The 23,978-nt window shown below is 34.3% G+C and overlaps 1 protein-coding gene across 19 annotated transcripts in view; it reads left to right on the forward strand.

Annotated features, from left to right (window-relative positions):
* Positions 1-23,978, forward strand: part of SEMA4D (semaphorin 4D) — a 187,408-nt gene that overhangs the window by 132,865 nt on the left and 30,565 nt on the right. For 8 of the 19 annotated variants that reach the window (XM_074281459.1, XM_074281460.1, XM_074281458.1 and 5 more), the window contains 8 exons: positions 2,099-2,274; positions 2,364-2,520; positions 4,934-5,156; positions 6,300-6,415; positions 13,828-14,000; positions 14,102-14,145; positions 15,261-15,590; positions 18,224-18,427. In XM_074281459.1, coding sequence (XP_074137560.1) covers positions 2,099-2,274; positions 2,364-2,520; positions 4,934-5,156; positions 6,300-6,415; positions 13,828-14,000; positions 14,102-14,145; positions 15,261-15,590; positions 18,224-18,427 — 1,423 coding nt within the window. Of the gene's footprint in view, positions 1-2,098; positions 2,275-2,363; positions 2,521-4,933; positions 5,157-6,299; positions 6,416-13,827; positions 14,001-14,101; positions 14,146-15,260; positions 17,926-18,223; positions 18,428-23,978 lie in introns of those variants that run through there. The other 11 variants (XM_074281473.1, XM_074281475.1, XM_074281469.1 and 8 more) reach the window with 9 other exon arrangements.

The raw sequence follows: 23,978 nt of genomic DNA on the forward strand, positions 1-23,978 counted from the left end.
TTATTCTTAAAGTTAAGAGAAGAGGAGGACTTGGGGTTAAGTGATTTGCCAATTCCAGATGCTAATAGGGGCATCTAGCTAACTATAGAAAACGAAGTAGCCTTGTCCATACTTTTCAGTACTGGGCAGTATTTCTCTAGTGTTCTCTGGCCAGGAAGAAGAGTAGGAATATTTGAAGGGTTGTGTTCTAAAGGAATTAGACTTGCTTTGTTTGGTCCCAAAGGGCAGGAGAGAGAGAGTACAACTGTAAGTTGGAAAAAGGTACTTTTAAACATGATATCAAGAAAAGAACTTAATTCTTCTTGTTGAGCCAGTTTAGTCTTGTGTGACTCTTCATGACTTCATTTGGGGTTTTCTTGGCAAAGATACTGTAGTTGTTAAATGATATTTCTTTCTCTAGCTCATTTTACATATGAGGAAACTGAGGAAAATAGGGTTGCACAGTAAGTACTTGAGAACAAGATTTGATCTCATCATGATGAGTCTTCCTGACTGATTCAGGCCCAGCATTTTATCTACCATGCTAACTAGCTGCCCTACAGCTTTCTTAGATATGAGAAAAAGTGGAAAAGGATGCCTCAAAAAGATACTGGTCTTTTTTAAGAGCAATGCAGATAATGTCCAAAAGGGTAACAATAACAATTTTTTTAAGAATTTAAAAATAAAGACTCAAAAGGATAAGGAGTCAGTGTTAATTTAAACTTTCAAAAAGCATCTAAAAAACTCAACTTTCTTATCTTTAAGTGTAGGTAGGATTTCTCCAGGAAAGACTGACCAAAAGTTTTGAGAATACATCAGAATGTTCATTCATCAAACATTTGTCAAGCAACTTTTTCATGTATAGCACCCAGCTAAATACTGATTGAGATTCAGAGTTTAGAATAAACTGAATTTCTGAATTATATAGTCTAATTTAGCTATAATATACAGTATTGCAAAAAGTACATTAGAAAAGTGCAAAATAAAGTGCTCTGTGAGAGGAAAGATTACTGACCAATGTTATCAGAGAAGATATATATGGTTTCTGAGTTATGAACGATAATGTGAGAGAATAAGGAATTAAACTGTAGGTAATAGTCAATCAGCAGATACAGAAATAGCATGAAGAGACCCCAGTCCATTTCAGACAGCAACATTCTAAAGAGAAGACAATTCCTTCCTCTGGGAGGAGGGGATGTGCTTTTTTAACTTAGTGCCCTTTACCATGCTCAAGCCTGGTGCTCTGGCACCAGAACGAGAAGGGGCTGACTGTTACCTTCCCCTAACTTTCACAAGCCTAGAGACCAAAATGCTTGGGATCTACAGAATAAGGGGGGACGTTGCCGCCACTTGTGATTCTGCTTCCCTCTGTGGCTCCTATATTAAACTTAGCCCTACATCTCCCTGTTCCTCATCCTTTTCTCACTGCCACTTCCACTGAGTCTTCTGGACTCCCCCTTTATCATCCTATCATAGAAAATATGATTATATTCAGACTTATCGGACTTGTGTTTTTACTAGCTTTAGGTCTTTTAAGTCCCCTCTTTTCTGTAAGATCTTGCTGGGATATATCTCTTCTACTTAGAGTTAGTAGCTAGTGACAAAAAAACCCACAAATTGATATTAGAAATAATTTTGTTGATAATAACCAAGAAACTTAACAATTTACTATACTTCAGCTTTGATGAAACCTAGAAAATTTCAGTAACTCTTAATTGTATTTTATTCCTTAAACTTTGTTTTGTTTTTTTTAAGTTTTGTTTTTTTTTTGTTTGTTTGTTTGTTTTTGTGAACAAATAAATGTATCAACCTAACTCTGAATCTCCTTTACTGTTAATATACATGGTCCAAATTGGCAATACAAGGGCAATATGTAAATGGTTTTCAGATTTTATTTGCATTCTTAATATCTTAGAACTGGATTTGTTTTTGACTTAACCTAATTAAGACCATTACTACTCATCTATGCTAATTTTCTTGACGGCACTAAATGTCCATACAATAGATTGGCTCCATAGAATCTCTTGAAAAATAATACCTAAACCCTTGGAGATGCTTTACAGCTGTTTAATTGAGTTAGAAAATGTATTTATACCTTTTGTTTCCCTTGGGATTTTAGGGGGACCAAGGAGGCTTGCGGACTTTACAGAAGAAATGGACCTCCTTCCTAAAAGCCAGATTAATCTGTTCTTTACCAGAGAAAAACTTTATCTTCAATGTGATCAATGATGTTTTTATTCTCAAATCTCCAGATTTAAAAGAACCAGTATTTTATGCAGTTTTCAGTCCACAATTGTAAGTGCCATAAGATAGATTTTTCAGTTTTATTCGTCTAAAATAAGTTACTACCATCAAGAAGAAACAATTTCTTCTTTGTTACCTAGGAATAATGTGGGCCTGTCAGCAGTGTGTGCATACAACATGTCCCTTGTGGAAGAAGTTTTCTCCAAAGGAAAATACATGCAGAGTGCAACTGTGGAACAATCCCATACAAAGTGGGTTCGTTATAGTGGAGAGATTCCCAAACCTCGACCAGGCGCGGTGAGTAGGGAAAAAGGGTAAACATAGATTAAGTTTTCTCTTCTTTTATAAGAAGCAAAGTAAATCACTCTATACAAATATGATACCAACATGAACAAATCTGGTGATTGCATATTTGATTAACTTGGACATTTTTTATATCCCTATAATTTTGTGGATTGGTTTTCTGAACAGAAGTTGATATGGTTTATAATTGGGGAACCTAATGAAATTAGGGTTTAATTGAGGTCTAGTGGCAGGTTCAGGGTATAGGGAGTCAAATAGAGCCCCCTTGCAACCCCTTTGGATTCGGCGCAAGGATACAGAGTTAAATGAGGTCTAGTAGCAGTGTAAGAGTCCCCTGTAAAGGAAGTTACAGACCCGAAAACCTAGATTGAAAAAAGAAGTTTATTATGGGGTTTGGAAGTAAAGACTAATTGGTAAAGTTGAAGGTAGAGATTAAAAGGCACCGGAACCAGAGTTCCAGTGGGTAGAAATCCTTTGACATGGCAGGTGTAAGGCTGCCATGTTTGGGATCTCTGCAAAGAGAGGACTCCAGCTTGGCTCTTTTATAATAGGGGCTTTGGCTACAAGCTGAAGAGGACTTGTAAGTGGAGTCCCAGGTTGGCTACATGATGGGTTTCAGCCAGGGTTAGAATCTGAATTGAATTCAATGGCTTTTGAGACTGAGCCAGATAACAAAAGATGAAACTGTTTGTGCTTAGGGTGAAGTCCCCTCCCTAAGGCAGAGTCCAAGGAGGTTTTCTCTTTTAAGGATTTTTCAGAGTTTTGGGGTTTCCTTGTCATTCCCCCCTTAAGTAGTTAAAACTTAAACTTAATTTTTATTTTTTAATTTTAATTTTTTTTTGCTGAGGCAATTGGGGTTAAGTGACTTGACCAGGGTCACACAGCAAGGCTAGGAAGTGTTAAGTGTCTGAGGCCAGATTTGAACTCCAGTTCTTCTGACTTCAGGGCTGGTACTCTATCCACTGCACCACCTAGCTGCCCCACTTAAATTTATTTAAAGGAAAAAGACTTGGGGCAGTGTCCCTTATTGAGGCAGGGTTGAAGATTTTCTCCAAGGATCTTCAGAGTAGCGGGGTCCCCTCTTCAAAGTGAAATCTACTGTGTGACAGGAAGGACTGATAAATTTATGATGACTCTAACTATTAAATCTTTTCAATATTTTGCCTTTTGAATTGCATGGTGGGAAACAATAATTGCCACACAAAGATATAAGCCTTATGTAACAAGACAAATAAAAATTATACAAATAAATTAAGTTGGTAGAAAATTAAGTTGGAAAATATGAGTTATGTAAGATGTGAAGAGGTTAGACTATATGGGATCTTTATGCCTGTATAGCATGAATGTGCTATGTATTAATAAGCACTGAAAAAAGTCAAGCATCTTAAAAATGAAATGCTTATATCTCAATAGGAAAAAACACTGGTTACCAAGGTGGGAATCATTTCAAAATAAGCTAAATATGTATAAATATCTATGTATAAAATAAATATATGTAGTTAAACTATCAATAGACATCATTTAAGCTTTTTCTTCTTTTAAATCACCTCAGCACTATAAATATAAACCATCCTCTTTGAGACATTAATGCTCAGAAAATTTTGATCTAGCAATCCATTTAGGAAAAAAACAAATGGATTAAGGATTCTTAATGTCCAGGGCATGATATATAGTTGAATGGATAGCCTGTAGAGTGGGCCATCAGTAAATATGTCGTGGAAAGATACTAGTACCCGAATTGACTAGGAAGGAGAATAACTTTTGTAATTTTGCATGGCATTTTTAATGACCCACCCAAAATTTCTTATTGATGCAAAAATTTATTTTTTTTTTTGTAACTCAAGTAATCTGCTGGTGATGGTATATCATTGCAAATTTATGTATTTATGTAACTTTCTTCTGAAGCTCACCCAAAAGACATTGGAGTGTTTGACTAGCTATGTTGCAATATTTATCACTGGAGAAAGCTCCAAGCTTCACTGAGATAACAGAGTCATTAAAGTATATTAGATAGATGGTTACCTTTCCTAAAATATTCATTATATTATCTATTTTAGTCATATATTTTGACTTTGCTTAAGTCAATGGGCTACAGAAGTAAGAAGAGAAAACTTTGTTTCTTGTTATTGACATTTTTTTCTATATTAGTTTATTTTTTATTCTAATATAAAATCTCCAAGAGTTCATCTAAATTTAAAAAAATACTTAATATGTGGATTAACTTTTCAAAATATATTTGGGCTTAGTTAGATTCTTTTTTAGAAACATAGGATTCTATGTTGTATGTGGGAAAACTGGGTCACTAATACATTGTTGGTATAATTGTGAACTAACCCAACCATTCTGGAACCATGATTAAAATGACCAACAACAACAAATTGTGATAATTCTGGATTTTTCTTTATAGTGCATCAACAATGAAGCAAGAGCAGCCAACTACAGTAGCTCCTTGAACTTGCCAGACAAAACGCTTCAGTTTGTGAAAGATCATCCTTTAATGGATGACTCTGTGTTTCCAATAACAAATAGACCCAGACTTATAAAAAGAGATGTGAATTACACACAAATTGTGGTTGATAGAATCCAGGCACTTGACAAGACAGTATATGATGTCATGTTCATTAGCACAGGTGAGTTTTCAAGATCCTTTTCAAATACTGTTGGTACATCCATAGACCAATGAAATTCTTAAAGAAAAGAGTTACTCATAGAAAATTTTGATAAAAATTAATTATTGATTAAACAGTATTTAATGAAAACATAGACCATACAATTTCCTAAAATTAGAAAATATCCCCAAGAAATGGCTAAAAAAAGGATGTTTCTAGCTACCATACTAGTTTTTCCTAAATAACAGTGCTTTTTAACAATCTACTAAAATATGATAAATTTAGAAACATCTCTAGTGGTTTCTATTTTTGAGATCCTATGATAACTTCTGTGGAAAACAAATACAATGTATTCCCTTTACCAATTGAAGAACAAATTTAATATTGAAAGAAAAACTTAACTCAATCAGATTACTACCTTCATTCCATAACAAAAAGACTTGAAATTTTGTTGTTGCCAAAGTAGCAATTGGGTTATTTTCATCCAGTTTTAGTCATTCTATAAGTTAGTCTTGACTTGGAACACATTTTTCTTTTCTAGGTCAAGACACTAACATTTTAAGAATCTCATGTGGCCCAGAGCTTAGAAATAATTTGGTAACATGTATACTCTTTGAGGCCAGAGATCATTCTGTTTTTTACTCTTTGTCCTTAGTAACTAGTGCCTTGTACATAATGGATGTATAACAAATCTTTGTGAATTTAATTAATTGAATTGAATTTCATTCTTTGCAAAATATTTCATCAAAGCTTATGACCAATTTCAAGCAAAACATTTTACATATAGGTAATATGTCAGCAACAGAACTTTTAAAATTTACCTATTTTTAAAAAATGACCATGATTTTAAAACAACTGAAGCAGCCAGCATGCTGCCCTTATCTTTTTTAAAAACATAGTTCCTTTGCCAACTGATTTCTGTGTATATTTGTGACTTTTGAAAATATCCTTGAGGTAAAGAAATTGGACTCTCTGCTTTTTATAAAGTGGTATTAGAGTATCTAGGATTGGTTGTTTTTTGTTTCTTTCTTTTTTGGGATGGTTTTGCTGCTAATGCAAATAACAGTACCATGTCATAATCGTTTCTTTGCGTTTTTGGATGATCCTTAATTCATATCTTCTGTTGGAATTATATCAGTGAGTTGTTGGCTTTGGCTATTTCAGACACAGGGGCTTTGCACAAAGCAGTCAGCTCTGAAAATGGTATGCATATCATTGAGGAAACTCAACTTTTCCAAGACTTTGAACCAGTTCAGACTCTTCTGCTGTCCTCTAAAAAGGTAATGACAAAGTTGCATTATAAAACTCAATCAGAACCTTGTTTTAGTTCATATCTTTCTTATGGTTGTGATAGAAAAACAATTATTTAGAATTGTTAAGACTCGAATTCTTGTCCTAGTGTTATCTGGGGACTCATTTTCTTCATGTATAAATCACTGAGTCTGTCAATCAATCATTAAGTGATTACTATGCCCCAGATACCATGCTAAGTGCTGAGTAATGAAATATAAACAAAAAGAAAGATAGCCTCTGCCTTCAAGGAGCTTGCATTCTAATGGGGTAAACCATAAAAGAGAGCTGAAAAGAAGAGGGACATAGAGATAAAGTACACAATTTGGGTTTTGATAGAAAAAGTCTTATGGAAAATATTCAGCATTGTATTCTAGAGGGAGAATGAAGGAATCTTTGGCCAGGGCTTTCATCTTAAATAGAAGATCCTGGGTGAAAATATCCAATCAGAAGGTGAAATGCCTTAAAGGAAGTAGTCCAGGATAGAATGAGCTTTCCTGGTGAGGAAATTTCTTGTGTAGGTGAATCAAAAGTACAGCCTAGAGAACTGACAGGATTTTAAAATGAAGTGTTGGTCTAGTTCAGTGTTGTCAAACTATGTTGTTGACATAGAAAACCACAAATTAACATTATTTCTGTTATATTTTGATATATTTTGTTAAGCATTCCCCCATTATATTTTAATATGCACTTTCAGAGTCACCAATCTTGATGGGATGGAAACCAAACAGTAGCCTCATATCATCATAATTCATTAGCCACTAAAGAGCTCTCCAACAAGCTCTAGATTGTAATTAAGTCAAGGAGAAATAAGGGAGAGCGTATGGTGAGGTACTATTGTGGCATCCCCAAACCTTGAAATACTAGCAGAATTTTGATAACTGCAGAGCCAAACTCACAAACTTTAGGATACTAAAGCATGTCCTAATAGGTTAACAGATCTCCAAGCTGTCAGCATTCAGTATTACTACATTTACCCAACTCTTTGAAAAACATTTTCACTGCCTTAAATTTTTTCCAAGAGATTTCTTTTCTTTTCCAACTATTAAAGGAAAGAGTGGGGGTAGATCAGTTATATCCTTTTATACAGGTAGCAGAGACCATCTACTATTTGGTTTCCTCCTTTCATTGTTTTCATGTTTTAAATATTTCTGCTCTAAGAAGGAAAAGAAACTTCAGGATAGATAGTGAATTTGTGTGTTTTTTGTGTGAAAATAGATCTTTAATCCACTGATATTCGAGTTTAAATCTAGGTAGGATTAAATAACCAATTTTTACATAGGGAACATATTCTGGATTTTTGAGAGGTGATAGGATACCAGGGGTATGTCGATCTATAGCATTCAAAGTTTCTAATTCCTGGCTCGTTTTCAGAACAGTGTCCTAAGACTATCTTCATTCAGGGTTGGCTGCTATTTCTTTAAAATATATGAAACCACCCTTGAGACTTAATTGTCTCAGTAGAACAAAAGCTTAGCTTCCTGGTAGCCTAGACATAAAAAAAGATAAGGCACAAGTAATCCAGCCAGTAATCATTTATTCACTTAATGAGAGACCTCCCCTCAGACTTCTCTTTAGTTTTCACTTGGTTCCACTACTTCAGTATTTCTATGATTGTCTTCTCCCACCAGGCCCCAAAATCAAGTACTTTCTTTCTCCTTCGCCCATTTTTCAACTCTCCTCTCTCCCTCTCTCTCTTCCTCTCCTTTTCCCTCTCCCTCTCCTCCCCCCAACAGTTTTTACAGATGGTTAATACATGCTTATTGACATTTTTACCATGTGTTAGGCATTCATCCAATTTAGGATACAAAGTTTAAAAAAAAAAAAAAAAGATGCCATGTGTGAGGAACAGAGAGAAGGAGAAGGACAGTCTAGCTAGATCCAAGAATGTGAAAAAAACGATGTCCAGTGCTGCTGGAAAGATAGATTGACACTTTGACACTACTTTGTAAAGAGTTTTAAAAACTAAACAGACAAATTTATATTTGTCCTAGAAGCAATAGGAAGGCAATAAAGTTTAATTAGGAGGGTGATATGATCATTCTTGTGTTAAGGGAAAATCTTTTTTGCCTCATTGTGTAGGATGAACTGGATAGGGAGGGACTTGACTTAGGGAGACCAATTAGGAGAAAAGAAGCCTTCAATATTCTAGGCTAAAAATTATAAGGACCTAAACTAAATTATAAAAAAGGAGATGTTTTTGAGAGATGTTATAGACAACCAAATCAGTACTATATGCTTGCTGAACACATTTTGCCTATTCTAAATACTCATTCTCTGCAAAGGAAGATTTAGCCAAATTCTATTAATTGGCAGATGTTTTTAAAAATTTCATTTTCTTTAATTCTCAAACTTGAGTTATTAAACTGGCTTTAAAGAAGCCTGGCCTATTACACTCCTTTTCTCTAAGATGTTACTGGCCATTATAGATGCTCAGATGCAGCTTATACCACCAGCTTCAGTGTCTTATCACTAGTTTAAGGTCAATTTTTAAGGGATATGTGACATTGGGAACACCTGAGTTAAATACTTCAGTCTCCTACTATTTGTTTGACACCGGGCAAACTTCTTTCTGACTCTGATTCATTGTCTATAAAAATAGGAATAATAATAGCACTTGGCTCACAAAGTTGTTATTAATATCATTATTCTTAAGATAATTCAATGTTTTTTGATCAATTGAATAATTCTCAGGTAAGTAGTAAATTTGAAAGAGCCCTATTAATTTTCTCAGAATGATAAGTATATTTCAACTGCTTATAGCATAACCCAAATCAACTAAAATACAAATGAGTTACATTTTTAAAAGATAAGAAGAAACATGAGAAAAAAAAGAATTCAACATGTGGTCTTAAGTCTTTGATGGAAAAATTCAAAAGAATTTATATAGTTTTAAATATATCCATTTCATTGTTAGCATTTATTTTAAGTATCTTTGTAATTTAAATTTCCTCTTTTTAACACACATAAGCACATTTCCATATATATACATCAGAACACAAAAAAAACAGAATTGTAGATGAAAAGAAAAGTCTTCATTGCATAGAACTTGATTTTTCTTAAAGAGAAAGTAATACATTCAACATATTATTTTTATAATGTTCTGTTTACATGTGCTTTTTCTGAGCCTCATTCTTATATTTTAGCACATTTTAAAAATCTTTGAATGGCTTTTTTTTTTTTTTAAGCATCTCTTGCTTAACTCTATCCCCTTAAAAAAAGAGATCTAAATAAATAGACTTAGTCACACAGAATATATCTACAAGTGCTTATGTCCAAATATGTATGTCTCTGCAACTTGAGTCTCACATCTCTGTCAGAAAGTCAAGATACTTCATTTAGATTCATACGTGTAGTTCACCTAGTGATATGGTTTGTCATTATTTTAAACAGAGTTCTTTCAAGTCATTTTCATTATAATGTTGTTGTTCCTTGTTCTATTTTACTTCATTCTAAACTGTTTCATTTTTCCCCAAGATTTTCTGTAATTGTCTCTCATAATAATAATTCCCATTACAGTTATATACCACATTTTGTTCAATAGTATTCTTTAGTTTCCAGTTTTTTCTTTTCCTTCTTTTTCTTTTCTGTCTATTTTAATTCCCATTCAGGACTAGGAAGTTTGTTTGACTTTTGATTAATCCCTGCCTAGTATTATCTCTCTTATCCTCCACCTTTTTCCTAGCCCCACACCTATTTCCCTATTAAGTTTGTTTTATTTCTATATTAAGCCATGTGTATGTGTTTTGGGTGTATGTGTTCACATATGTATACAAATGTTTTTTACTCTCCTTTATCCAATTCAGATAAAAATGAGCTCATCTGATACCTATTCCTTCATCTTTATACTTCATGTTTATTTTCATTTTTAATACACTCTAGTTATGAGAAATAGTGAGTTCCACCCCTTCTCCTTTCTATGGCTATATATTATTTTTTATTTGTTCTGTTAAAATTCTCAGAACAGAAGGAATGTGTAGACTCACCACACACACACACACACACACACACACACACACACCTCTCTTTTTTTTCCCCCTTATTTAATTGCTTTTGAAGATATTAAAGTTCTTCAGAGACACATTTCTTCTACCTCTGTTTACCAGGCATGGTATTCTTGGTTGTAAGCCTGTCTTGCTTTTTGAAATATATTTCAGGCTCTTCTGATCTTTATAATAGTAACTGCCAAGTCTTGTGTCATCCTAACTGTGATTCATTGTTACTTCAATTCTTTCTTTCTATCAGTTTGAAATATTTTTTCTTTGACATGGAAGCTCTAGATTTTGGTTATGACAGTCTGGGGGCTTTTTATTTTAGGGTTTTTTTCAGGAGGTGATCAATAGATTCTTTCTAAAGGCACTTTTCCCTCTGCTTCTAATAGATCTGAGCAGTTTTCGTTTAAGATTTCTTGAAATGATAGTGTCTAAGATTTTTTTTTAAATGATTTTCAGTCACTCTTAATGATTCCTAAATTCTTTCTTGCTGTCTCATGGAGTCATTGATTTCTCTTTGGTTAATTCTACTTGTCAGTATGTCACTTAATTTTTTCTTTAATGTTTTTGCTTCATTTTTCCAAAGTATTCTTCCTGTCCTTGTGGAAAATCCATTTTTCCCTTTGGGTAATAAGTAGCAAGATTGATTAATGGAATAGGCTAAATACACAATATACAGAAGCAAACAAGCACAGTTTGTTTGATAAACCCAAGATCTCAACTAGTTAGGCAAGAACTCATTATTCAACAAAAACTGTTAGAAAACTTGAACAAGTAGTCTGGCAGAACTAGGCATAAACAAACATCTCAGACAGAATAGCAAGATAAGCTCAAAATATATAATGATTTAAACATGCAGAGTGATATCATAAAGAAATTAGTAGAACATGGAAGAAATTAGATCCATAGATCTATGGATGGGGCAAAAAATAGAAAAGTTCACAGGAGAAAATATAAAGTTTTTAATTACATAAAATTAAAAAAAAATTACACAAAACAAAACCAGTGCAACTAAAATTAGAAGAAAAGTTGGAAACTGAGAGAAAAAATCTTTACATTAAATTTCTCTGATAAAGGCCTCATTTCTGAGATAGATAGGAAATTATGTCAAATTTACAAGAAAAAGAGCCATTTCCCAATTGATAAATGGTAAATAGAGTTTCAGTGGAGGAAAATGTTAGCTATCAACAGCCTTATGAAAAATGCTTTTAAAAAGTGCTTTAAATCAGGATTACAGAAATGCATATTAAAACAGATCTCATACTCATCACATTGGCTGAAACTACAATGACAGGTGCTGTAGGTAATGTGGGAAAACAGGCACACCAATGCACTGTTGATAGACCTGCAAACTGGTGTAATTATTCTTGAAAGAAATTTGGAGCAACCCCCCAAAAGTTTTTAAACTACATAATTCCTTTGAGCCAATAACACTACTACTAGGTCTAGTCTCAAAGAAATCAAAGAAGAAAGAGATTCTGGAGACACATAAAAAATTTCATTGAAGAGGAAAATGAAAAGTCATTCTAAAGATATTGATCTGGTGCATAAGAAGTTGAGCAATTTAGATTTTTAAAAAAGATTTGTACATTACCTCTTAGCAGAAAGGGGAATCACAGATATAGAATGTCATACTCTGGTCACTGTGTTGGTTGGTTTTGCTTAAGGACTTCTTTTTTTGCTTAAGGACTTTTTGTTAACAAGAGAGAGGGTTCAGTGATCAAGTAATGTGTCAGAAAATATCAGTGGCTAAAAACAAAAGGCATTTTTAAAAACACATGTTATGCATGTATATGTGAATGTATATATGTATACATGCATATATGTATATGTGAATTGTATAGAGAGGGAGAGAGGATGGATGGAAGCAAACATGATTAGGTAAGAGAATAATACTCAGAGGACACATCTAGGAATAATGGATGAAAGTTGCAGACAGGAAGATATAATGAAAAACTTCTTAATGAAATTATCCTAAAGTGCAATATACAATCTTGAGAAGTAATGGGTTCCCTTTTACTAAAGACCTTTAAGCAAAGGTAGTCTTTAAGCAGTTGGTAATAGTATTGTATAGGGGTTTCAAATCCAGTTCATCATGACAAGTCAACAAGCATTTATTAACCATTTACTGAGTACTGGGAATAAAAAGGCAAATATCAGAGCCTGCTCTCTAGGGGTTTCACAGTCAAATTACATGAAATTATATGAAAATGACTATGTACAAACAAGATATATTCAGGATAATTTAGAGAAATCTTTGAGAAAAGACAACTTTAAGAAGGATCAGGAAAGGCTTCTTGTAAAGACTGAGGATTTTAGTTGAGACCTAAAAGAAGCCAGCAGATGGAGATGAGGGAGGGAATTCCTGGCATGCCGGACAGTCAGTTAAAATATCTAGACTCAGGAGATGGAGTAGCTATTGTAAGGAACAATAGAGAGATCAGTGTCACTGAATCCTAGAATATGTGGAGAGGAGTAAGTGTTAAGAGGTCTAGGAAGGGAGGATAGGCCAGGTTAAAAGGGTTTTAAAAGCCAAATAGATTTTTGATACTGAAAGTTAGAGGGAATCATTGGAATTTATTGAGTGGGGAAGTAAGATGATCAAACCTGTGAGTCAGGAAGATCAATTTGACGGGTTGAACAAAGGTGGATTGTAGTGGAAAGAGACTTAAGACAGGGAGACTAAACTGCAGATAACTTCAGTAATGTAAGCATGAGGTGCTGAAGGCTTGCACCAGATGATAGCAGTGTTTAGAGAAGAAAAGGAGCCATATACAAAAGATATTGCCAGTACTTTGCAACAGATATTGCATGGGGGTGGGAAGGAGGCAAGCAAGGTGAGAGTGACTACTTCAACACCTAGATTGCAAGTTTGGGTAACTGTGAGGATGGTGGGGTACCCGCAATAGTTTTAGAAAGTTAAGAAGAGGGGAAGGCTTAAGGGGAAATATTGAGGTATGACATTGGAAACATTTAGTTCTAGTTATTCAATAGGTAATTGGAGATTTGAGATTAGAAGCCACAGAAAAAGTTAGACTTGGAGAAGTAGATCTGGTATTTCATGGTTGCTGAATATATCTTATTTGATCTGATCATCAGTGACTTAATGTAAGGTAGATCTGTGGTGTTTTTATGTCCCTTTGACAGACATGAAACTGAGATCTTAAGAGGTCACCCAACTAATAACTGACAGAACTGGAGCTCAAATTTAAACTTTCGGCCTTCAGATCCAGTCAGTGCCCTTTTAGTTCCACTGCATTACCTCAATGAGTACTTCAGATTTGTCAGACATTTATTAAGTCTGCCGTTTTAGCATCATCTTGACAAATGAATGTTGGTAATGATTTTTTAAGATCTGGTAATATGTATATTCCCAAATAATTAGGATCCTCTTCCTTTCATGTTTACAGGGCAAAAGGTTTATCTATGCTGGTTCCAATTCTGGTGTGGTTCAGTCTCCTGTTGCTTTCTGTGAAAAACACAGCACATGTGTAGATTGTGTGCTAGCCAGGGATCCCTATTGTGCTTGGAATCCACGAAAAGCTTCATGTGTTGATATCTTCAAAGAACATGGCAGCAACAGGTAAATATATAACTGTCTATAAGCATAAATTGTATATTTATATTTTTACTTTTTCACTAAAGATGCTATGTATTTAACCTCTAATCTGATTATTTTTTCAGCAGTTTGATTCAAAAAATGAATGGTGACGCTTCCTCATGTACTGGTAAGTTTTTCTATACTAGCTTTTTTTTTTTTTTTTTTTTTTTTTTGCAAAATGATATTTTCAGTTTCATGATGACTTGGAGTTTTTGTTTATGTATTTCTTTTCTTCTTCGTCTTCTTTTTTTTTAATCATTAGTTTGTCTAGGCAGTATGTGTATAATAAAGCTGACAGAAATGTCTACTAATTCTCTGTCCCTTAAAAAAAAAGGATGGGGCCAATTAGGTGGCATAGTGGATAGAGCACCAGTCCTAAAGTCAGAAGGACTTGAATTCAAATGTAACACCTCAGATGCTTAACACTTCCTAGCCGTGTGACCTTGAGCAAGTCACTTAATCCCAATTGTTTCAGCACAACAACAACAACAAAAAAAAGAAACAAAAAAACAAAAAAAAAGGTTTCTGCCCTAAAATATGACACCTACTTTTGATATGCATTATGAGGTCAGAAAAAAAAAATCTTATCACAACATGAGAGATTTCAACTAAATAATCTCTAAATCTGTTATTTTAGGAAAGAAATAAAAACAGCTTTCATAAAAAGAATGGTCTAACATCTATTCCAAAATATTAGAACTATTTATTAATTAATTGATTTCCTGATACCTGAATTCTACATCTGGAAACAAATTTCCTATTTGTTCCTATTTCTGTACATTGCCTTGAGTTTCTGAATATCTGTATTGGTAAATTGTTAGCAAGGGTTCAGTTTTTCCTCAACATATCATGTTTATGTCAGGGATGGGGCTTGACATTCCCATTCCAGCTAATCAGCAAGTGTGATTAGATTTTTAAAATATGTGGACAAATTTGTTTATGTCCTTTGATCCCTTTAGCAGGTGGGAATTCCTCTTTAATTGGGTTAGTAGAGGACCGTCATAATTGGCTACTCAAACAACACTGTTGGTGGCTTAAAATAGTGAGAAAATTTTCAGCATTGTTCAGTCACACAGAGAATAAATCCATCAGTAAAAAGCTACATATTATATTAATTCCTTAGTTATTCCAGAAGAATACATGTAACTATTGTAACTTTTTAAGTGTAATTTTGTCTATAATAGAAGATTAAAAACTTAGGGGAAGAAACTGATATTCTGCACATTTATTTTGATATTCCAGATAAAGGTGAAAAAGTAAAAGAAAATTACCTGCTGCATTTTGGAGGCACAGCAGAACTAAAGTGTTCTCAAAAATCCAATTTGGCCCAAGTAATTTGGAAGTTCCAGAATGGTGTACTAAAGGTGGAGAGCCCTAAATACCGCCTTGTGGGAAAGGCCTTACTCATATTCAACTTATCAGAAGGGGACAGTGGGGTTTATCAGTGTTTATCTGAAGAAAAGGTGAAGAATAAGAAATTCTCTCAAGTGATTGCTAAGCATGTTTTGGAGGTGAAAAAGATCTCCCACACTACTACTGTGAGCCCTACTTTGACAGCAGCACAAACAGAAGGTAAAGGGATTGCCCCAAAAATTTCAGGCATGACAACGAAAGGGCCTACTGCTCAGACTTCAGCCATGTCAATTATGTGGGTAACAACTTCAAATATAGTAACACAACCTTCCAATCCTGTCTTAACAAGCACAGTTTCTGAACCAAAAATCATCATACAGTCTGTCCCTGAAGTTCATTCAAAGAAGAGCCTGTATCTAAAGTCAAATGATAATCGCTTTTTAATGTTTCTCTTTTTATTTTTTTTTGTTCTGTTTCTTTGTCTCTTCTCCTACAACTGCTATAAGGGCTACCTTCCAGGACAGTGTTTAAAATTTCGTTCAATTTTGTTACTGGGTAGGAAAAAAACGAAGTCTGATTTTTCTGATTGTGAGCAGAGTGTGAAGGAAACTTTGGTGGAACAAGGCAGTTTTTCACACCAAAATGGAGAGCAACCTAAACTAGCCTTGGATACAGGCTACGAGACCGAACAAGATACCATAACAAGCAAAATGCAAACAGACAGAGAGGACTCTCAGAAAATAGATGATCTTCCTATCAAAGACAAACCATTTGATGTTAAGTGTGAACTGAAATATGCTGACTCAGATGCCGATGGTGACTGAAGGAGACATTCTTCTTTCAGTAATGAAGGTAGCTGTGGTTTTTCACGGCACAGAAGTCTTTGGGTTGTGACAGTTCCTGTGCCAGAGGGCTTTCCACTAGACAGAGTGATTCAATTTCATCTAAAACCTAGTTCCTAAGGCAGAATGCATATTTTTCAGAAAATCATTTTTCATTATGTTTCTATTTAACTGGATCCCTCTCTTCTCTCCTCTCCTCTCCTCTCCTCTCCTCTCCTCTCTTCTCCTCTCCTCTCCTCTCCTCTCCTCTCTCTCTCCTCTCTTCTCTCTTTTCCCTTTCCATCTCCCTCCCCTTCTCTCTCTTTTCCTTTTTAGGAAAATGGTCATTGTCAAATCAGATATCTTAAAGAGCTATATAGATTGTGTTATTACTGATTTATTTCAGTATTTTTCTAGAAAAGGGAAAGAAACAAAAAGATTGACTTCACTTCAATCTACATGAGAAGAAATTTACCTTCAGCTTCCCCTCATTGTAGCAGCCTTTTAAAAAGAAATAATTTAATTCCAGATTGGAAATGAAATTTTAGTTTATCAGATTGGTAAATTATAGGTTATTGTCCAATTTGGGACTCAACTTTGCTTTCATTGATTGTGTTCCTTATATTTTAGTTTCATTTGTTAATATATCAGGTCATCTTAAATTAGTTAAAGTGTTATAATTTAGTTACATACAGTCTCTCCTTTGATCCTCATAACAATATTATCTCTTTTACAGTTGAGGAAATGGAGGCTCAGAGAGATTAAATAACTTGACAATAGTCACACAGCTAGTAATTTAATTTTTAGATGCTGCTGAATCTCCTAGATTTTATTGTAGATCAAATCTGGGGTAAAATCTGGTTTGGTTTGCATAAGAGTCTCAGGGAAACTTGCTTACTAAAAATGCTTTATTTTATTTTTATTTTGCTTTTAGATATGTAGGCACAGAAAGCCTTTTAAGCAAAAATATTTTTTTTTTTTATAAGGGGAACATGGTTTTAAGAAAAGTTTTCTTCATTTAAAATTTTTTTTCATCAAAAATTGAAAAATTCAGAAGACTGTCACATTTGTGGATTTTAAGCAAGAGTGAAAAGAATGATCCAGACTATCTTCTGTTCCCAAGTTTTGCTGACAGATTAGGGACTACCAGCACTGTGGAAGTGATGCCGAAGGACTGATGCTAACAATTCTTTATAGAGATCGGAGCCATCAGATGACTGAAACAATGAAACAAAAAAGAAAAAAAAATAAAGAAAACAAGGGGTTTTTGAGTGGAAAAGTTTCTTTTTACTTTTAAATCACCTACCCTAAATTTTTCAAATGACTTGTCAGTCCTTTCCCTACCTGGAAACAAGTTGGGAATTGACCCGTGAACTGAGTGGCTGAACTGTTGAATAAAAATGCCTGTGAACAGAACTATCAATTCATTCCAAAACTGTTTCACCCCAGCTCTTTGTACAGGTTTTATTGTTCAGTAGTATTTTAATCATTGTTTGTTTTACAAGTTCTCTTTTTTTGTAAATATCTTTCAGAAATAGGCATTTTTCATAGCAAGGAGCAATAAATCCTGCTGTGTGTGTGCACGTTTGCACATTTGAACTCATTTTCCAATTTAAAATAATTTGGACCCTCTGAGTGTGAACAGTGTATATTTTATAAGATTCATTTTTTTATTTTTTTATTTTGAATTGTATATGTATGAGAAGTGACAGAATAAATAATAAACTGTTCTATCCTTTGTTTGGGTGAAACTTCTTGTAGCTGAACCTTCATTAAACATTTTGCCCCCATGGGCTAGAGGCAGCAGACTTGGGGGATGGTTTTAAAGGGCTTTTCTTCTCACCATTTCAGCGTGCAAGGCAGCATAGTGATGTGACTAGATGCAAGGACTAAGAACCTAATATTGTTTTCTTAATCATCCCCATATTCATTTCCTGATTATTATTTTCTTCATGTTTCTTTGGCATGTGATACATTTCTTACAACTTTTTCCTCAGTGCCCTTTTTCTTTTCTGTCCTCTTCTGTCACAGCCTCATCTCCTATACCTTTCCCTCCTACTGGTACCTCCTTTTTGTCCTGTGTGGGGACTGGCTCACCTTCATCCACCAGCACCCAGTTTGATGTGGGCTCTGGCACAGAAAGCCCAGCGGTCACGTTATTGCCGCCTTTCCTAAGTGACCAGTCACAGCATGTTAACGTCCATGGGACCTTTCACCTCATCTGTCAGGCAACTGGTGAGTAGGAGGAGCCTCCCTATGCCAACAGTGCCGTTGTCTATCTGTCTGTGTCTATATGTGCTGGTACTGCATCATGGTTTGGAGCTTGAAATGCTGATATCAAGCAAACTACTTTATTGATCTCCATTTACTTGGATTCTTTCTCAGGTATGATTGATTTCTATTGCCTTTCATGTCTAGATTCCTCAGATAAAAACCACTCTGCTTTTAATATTTTTTTTAATGTCATGTGATTATAGCAGTTAGCTTAAAACTACTTTTTCCTATTGCCTTCTACCCTGTCAGCTGATACAGAGATGGTATTTACCTAGCTTTGAAATTTAATTTAAAAAAAGAATTCATCTTAAAACCTAATGAAGGAAAAGTGTTCAAGTCATTTAGCTTCTGCATCCCACATGTTCCTTATCTGTTAAAATGGAGATAAAATAGCACTCACCTCCTAGAATTCGTTGTGTGGATTAAATGAGATTAGATTTGTAAAGTGCTTGGTAAATCTTAAAGTGCTATGTATATATTAGCTGTCTTTATTAGGTCAGAATCCAGGAAGGCTACATTAATCATCCATTCACTGACTATTCCAGAGGGACCCCTAAAGAGAAAACAGTGCATGCTCTCACTAGAAGGTTTTGAATTGCTTCATAGAACTTCTAGACAAAATAGATTGAATTGGAATCATTTAGGACACTGCTTAACAAATATACAATAGCCCTAGAGATTTTCACCAACTTGAGTATAGGTTCCTTCAAATAGCTGAAGGTTGAGGGTATATAGATTTCTTCCTTGAAAGCTAGCAGTACTGAGTACAATATATTGTGGAAATTGCTTAATGGAATTTCCTCATCTTTCTGATATCAAGAGGTAGATAGAATGTTCACCATCTTCCACATAATCATCAAAGTACTTAGCATAGTAGGCACTTAATAAATGTTTAATGAATATTCTTAAAACTCATGTCTTGCCATGTGACCACCATTCCCACCAACTCAAAAACTAATAATTTCCCGTTTCCTCTAGGACAAAATAAAAATTTTTCAGCTTGGCATTAGAAAACAAAACCTTTATATCTAGCTCTCACCTTCCTTACCCACACATCATATTCCATCTCCTACTTCCATGCCTTTGCATAAGTCATCCTTCATATTGGAATGCACGCCCTTCTCAACTTCTCTTAAATCCACCCTAGTTTTCTTCAAAACACCACTCAATTAAATATTTTACTCATAGCATTTTCCATTTTTCCCAATTTGTTAGTGTTTATCCACCTGAAATTACTTTGTATTTACATCCTTATATTAGACCAACTTAAAAGGAATGAAGCAGATGGGACCCCAAGAATTTTGGCAAAGTCTTTGTATAGCATGTGGACACTAAGAAATGGGACTGTTACTATCTTGGCAAAAGATAAAGAAGTATGGAAAGCTCTTTGAAGAGAAAAAAAAAGGTTCTCTTATGATCTATCATATGCTTTTACAAAGCTCATACAAGAAAGCTGAGATTTATTGCTTCTTCCCATGAACAGTGCCAATGTGTAAAGCACATGGGATGAGTTCATAGAATGACCACAAACAGTGTCATGTAGTGAGTGGAAAAAAGTTCTGGCTAGCTTTGGAATGAAATGTAGGTTTGAATCTTAGCCTTTTTGTTTTAAAATTTTCTTATTTGTATATAAGAAGGTTAGACTGGAGCTGATATATCTAAGATCCTTTACAGTTTTGAATCCTATCACATACAAATTCATTTTGAATATATTATCCATTTTGTGAGCAACTATAAACATATATTACAGAGTATCCTAACAGTTTAACTTCTATTACTTTTATAACTACTAAACAGCTATGATTGTATGTATTTACATGTGTGTATAACATTATATTTGTATATATGTGTGTATTGCATGTGTGTATATATATATATGCTGTTATATGTAACATATTAGTATCATAGGACTTTTACATAGCAATCAACAAGCCTAATCACAGAAAGCTCCCTAAGATCATAGATTTAAAGCTGAAAGGGACCTTAGATGCCATTGATTCTAAAGCCCCATATTTTGCAGATGAGGAAACAGACACAGTGAAGTTAAATAATTTATCTAGGTTCACACAGCTAAGTGCCTAAGGTAGAATTTGAATCTAGGCTCCTGAATTTTAAATCCAATACTCTGTCCACTGTGCATACTTAAATTGAATGCTGGTACAGAGATACTGTCAATACTCATTCGTCTTATTCCTCCAGATTTAATCAAATGACTGTAATGGTTTAAGACTTTTAGAAGTACCAAATGAACTCATCCTTAGCCATTGTGCCTTTGACTTCTTCAATAATCTTTCTGAACCAATTCTACTGATTAATTATAGCCTTGAAAACAGGTTTTGAAAATCATTCCATTAAGATCTTGTTGGTCCATGAGATTTACATTGACCTTGGCAGGCTTTTTAGATTATGTTCCAGCAATGTCTTCTCTATTTCTTAAGCATCCCTTTGTGGAAAATACAGTTTTTCTTCCATAACCTAAGACACATTTCTATGAAAATCTAAATTAAATAGTACTAAAATAAATACAGAACCAAATTATGCCTACTCTGATATACAAAGGCCCACTTGGGTATTCTTTTTAGTCATAAACTCACAGAGCAATGCAGATATGGAGACATTATAGAATAAATGGCAAAAGCCCTAAATTTACAAGCTCAACTCCTTTTTTTTTTTTTTCCACTCTGGATGCAAAGTGTCTATGCAAGGCAACTGTTTCTAACCTAGATAAAGGGTCAACCTTAGTTTTAGTTGGAGTCATATTGGGAATAGGGATGGGCTTGGAGAAAGACTAGAGGGTAACTGAAAACAAAACTGAGAAGATGATTTCAGAAAAGTTAAGGATCCTTGTGCCATTCATGGAAAAAATTAAAGTCTGTTTTGAAATGTTCGATAATAATGGATAGACATAGTTTAAAAAAAAAAAAAAAAGGAACACTACTAAAGACAACAGTATTTAAAGATATTTTGGGAAGGCAAGGAGCAAAAAGAAGTCTCCTAAGTCCATGGTTCTGAAAATTTACCATCAGAACTGAACTGTTGACATGTTGCCAACAAAATAGAATTAAGGATATCTAGAGCCCAGCTTTAGACTCAGAGTCTGAGTTTAAAGCCAAGATTAGGAGAACCAATCAGAGTCAGATCACAATAGGGTAAACAAATCAAAAAATCTTTTTCCTTCTCAATTTTGTCCTAGCTACTTTAAAAAATGTTATTTGGTTTTATATTATTTTGATTAACATTTTTTCTCCCTCCCCTCTCCCTAAGATAACAATCATTCCACCATGACTCTTTTGGAATTGTCTTAGATCATTGTATTACTGAAAAGAGCAGTCTATCAAAGTTGATCATCTGTGTAATATTACTGTTACTGTGTACAATGTTCTCCTGCTGCTCACTTTACCCAGTATCAATTCTTTCCAGTTTTTCTTTCCAGGTTTTTTCTGAAATCAGCCTGCTATTTTATTTCTTATAGAACAATAATATTCTATTACATTCATATATCACAATTTGTTCAGCAATTCCCCAGTTGATAGCACTTTATAGTGAACTTTAAAAGTGAACTGATTAAAAATTGAGTAAGTAAAATCAAGAAAATAATACACACATTGTTTACAAAAAAAAAAAATAGACTTGAAAGAACAAAAAACACCTAAACACTTAAACTGACCAATCTAAACCAGGGGAATACTTAAAAATATGTGCTTTCCTTCATTTGCAGAAGTAGGGGAATATGGGAATGAGTATTGCATACACTGTCAAACTTTATTTTATTCTTTAACAAAAGATAGCTCTGGTAGGTAGCAGAACAAGGAAAGAATAATCAGACATAAAGGTGATTTTTTTTAATTAAGATTTTTATAGATAAAGTAAGCCATTAACTCCTAAAGCATAAAAGAAAGTGGAAATTCCACTGTTTTCTATTCATAGATGCAGCCTTATAAGAAAATTGCTTGGACTCAGAATCTCAAGACTTGGGCTGAACTTCAAGCCACCCTTAGTTCTGGAATCATTTTAGTTATATCATTTAGTCTTATGACCTTTGCTTAAAGGTCTCCATTTTCATTATACCTTTAGACAGCTCACTTGTTTGCAAGTTTTCTGTAACATCAAAATTAAATTTGTTTCTTAGCAACTTCTACCCATTGTTTCTTATATTTTCCTCAGAGACCAGAACAAATTTACTTTTTCATCTTTATGGCAGTACCTTAACTCCGTAAGATAGTTACATTCTTTCCTAAATCATTACTTCTTTTGGTAACCCTCCCAAATTTTGATCTTGATTTTCTTATCAGAATCATTTTTTTTTTAAATTAATTGCTTTAAATATTTCATTTATCCACTTAAGGACATCTCAGGATATCTTAGATGATTTATTTTTTCATCTGTTTTGCTGCTGGAACTTGAATGCTCCATAGTTTTGTTGTTTTTTTTTTTGTTGTTGTTGTTGTTGTTTTTAATCATATGATCACTTTTCTTCTTTTTGCTTGGTTTGTTTTATTTTTATTTTCTTTTTTGGTACTTAGCCATTTTCTTCTCTGATTTCTGGCATTTCAAGAGCCAGTAGAACAGCCAACATTAATATCACTGTTTTAACTTTTGCAAAATTCTTTGCAGATATCCTATTTTATCTTCACAATAACCTTGATATTTAGCCTCTTATATAATCCTCACTTTACAGATGAGGAAGCCAATGCAAGCAGAAGTTAGGTGATTTATCCAGAGACATACAGCTATTAAGGGTCTTGAGACTGAATTTGAACTAATGTTTTACTAGTAGACTTTAGACAGGGCACCCTATTCATGCCACTACCTAGCAGCTTTTGCCTATTGAAAATATATAATATATATGTAGCATATAGCTGACTTTATCTCTACCTCAATTAACATAAACACAGAAGATTTCTCTGTTAATTCAAAGTTGCAAACTAGCCACGAATGCATTCTTAATCAGTTTGGGAGGAGGAATGAAGGATTTGAGTTATACATATGAAAACTCTATTTGTGATTGGCTGAAAGACTCTGACACACCACTGGGTCTGTTTGTATAATGTAGCTAATTAATCTTGGGGCAGTAAACTCAGAGCATCTTAAGGAGGCAGACCCTTGTACTATGTCAAGGGGAGGGTGAGGGAGAATGAGACCAGAGGGATTATTACAATTTTCTCCCTTGACTGACCATGTCATTGGAAAGATTGTACCAGGAGGAAACAATGCATCTGAAAGGAAGCTCACATAGGAGGATTTCACAAAGGTTTTGATCCTCAAAGTCCAAAAGAAAGCTATAGCTAAGGGGAACTTTTTTTTTTTTTTTCTGAGGCTGGGGTTAAGTGACTTGCCCAGGGTCACACAGCTAGGAAGTGTTAAGTGTCTGAGAAGAGATTTGAACTCTGGTCCTCCTTAATTCAAGGCTTGTGCTCTATCCACTGCACCACCTAGCTGCCCCCAGCTAAGGGGAACTTTATGAGGATTTCACGTAGGGAAAAAAGGACTGAGTGTAATCTGCAGTTGTAAA

This window comes from Sminthopsis crassicaudata, chromosome 1, assembly GCF_048593235.1.
Source record: "Sminthopsis crassicaudata isolate SCR6 chromosome 1, ASM4859323v1, whole genome shotgun sequence".
Lineage (NCBI taxonomy): Eukaryota > Metazoa > Chordata > Mammalia > Dasyuromorphia > Dasyuridae > Sminthopsis > Sminthopsis crassicaudata.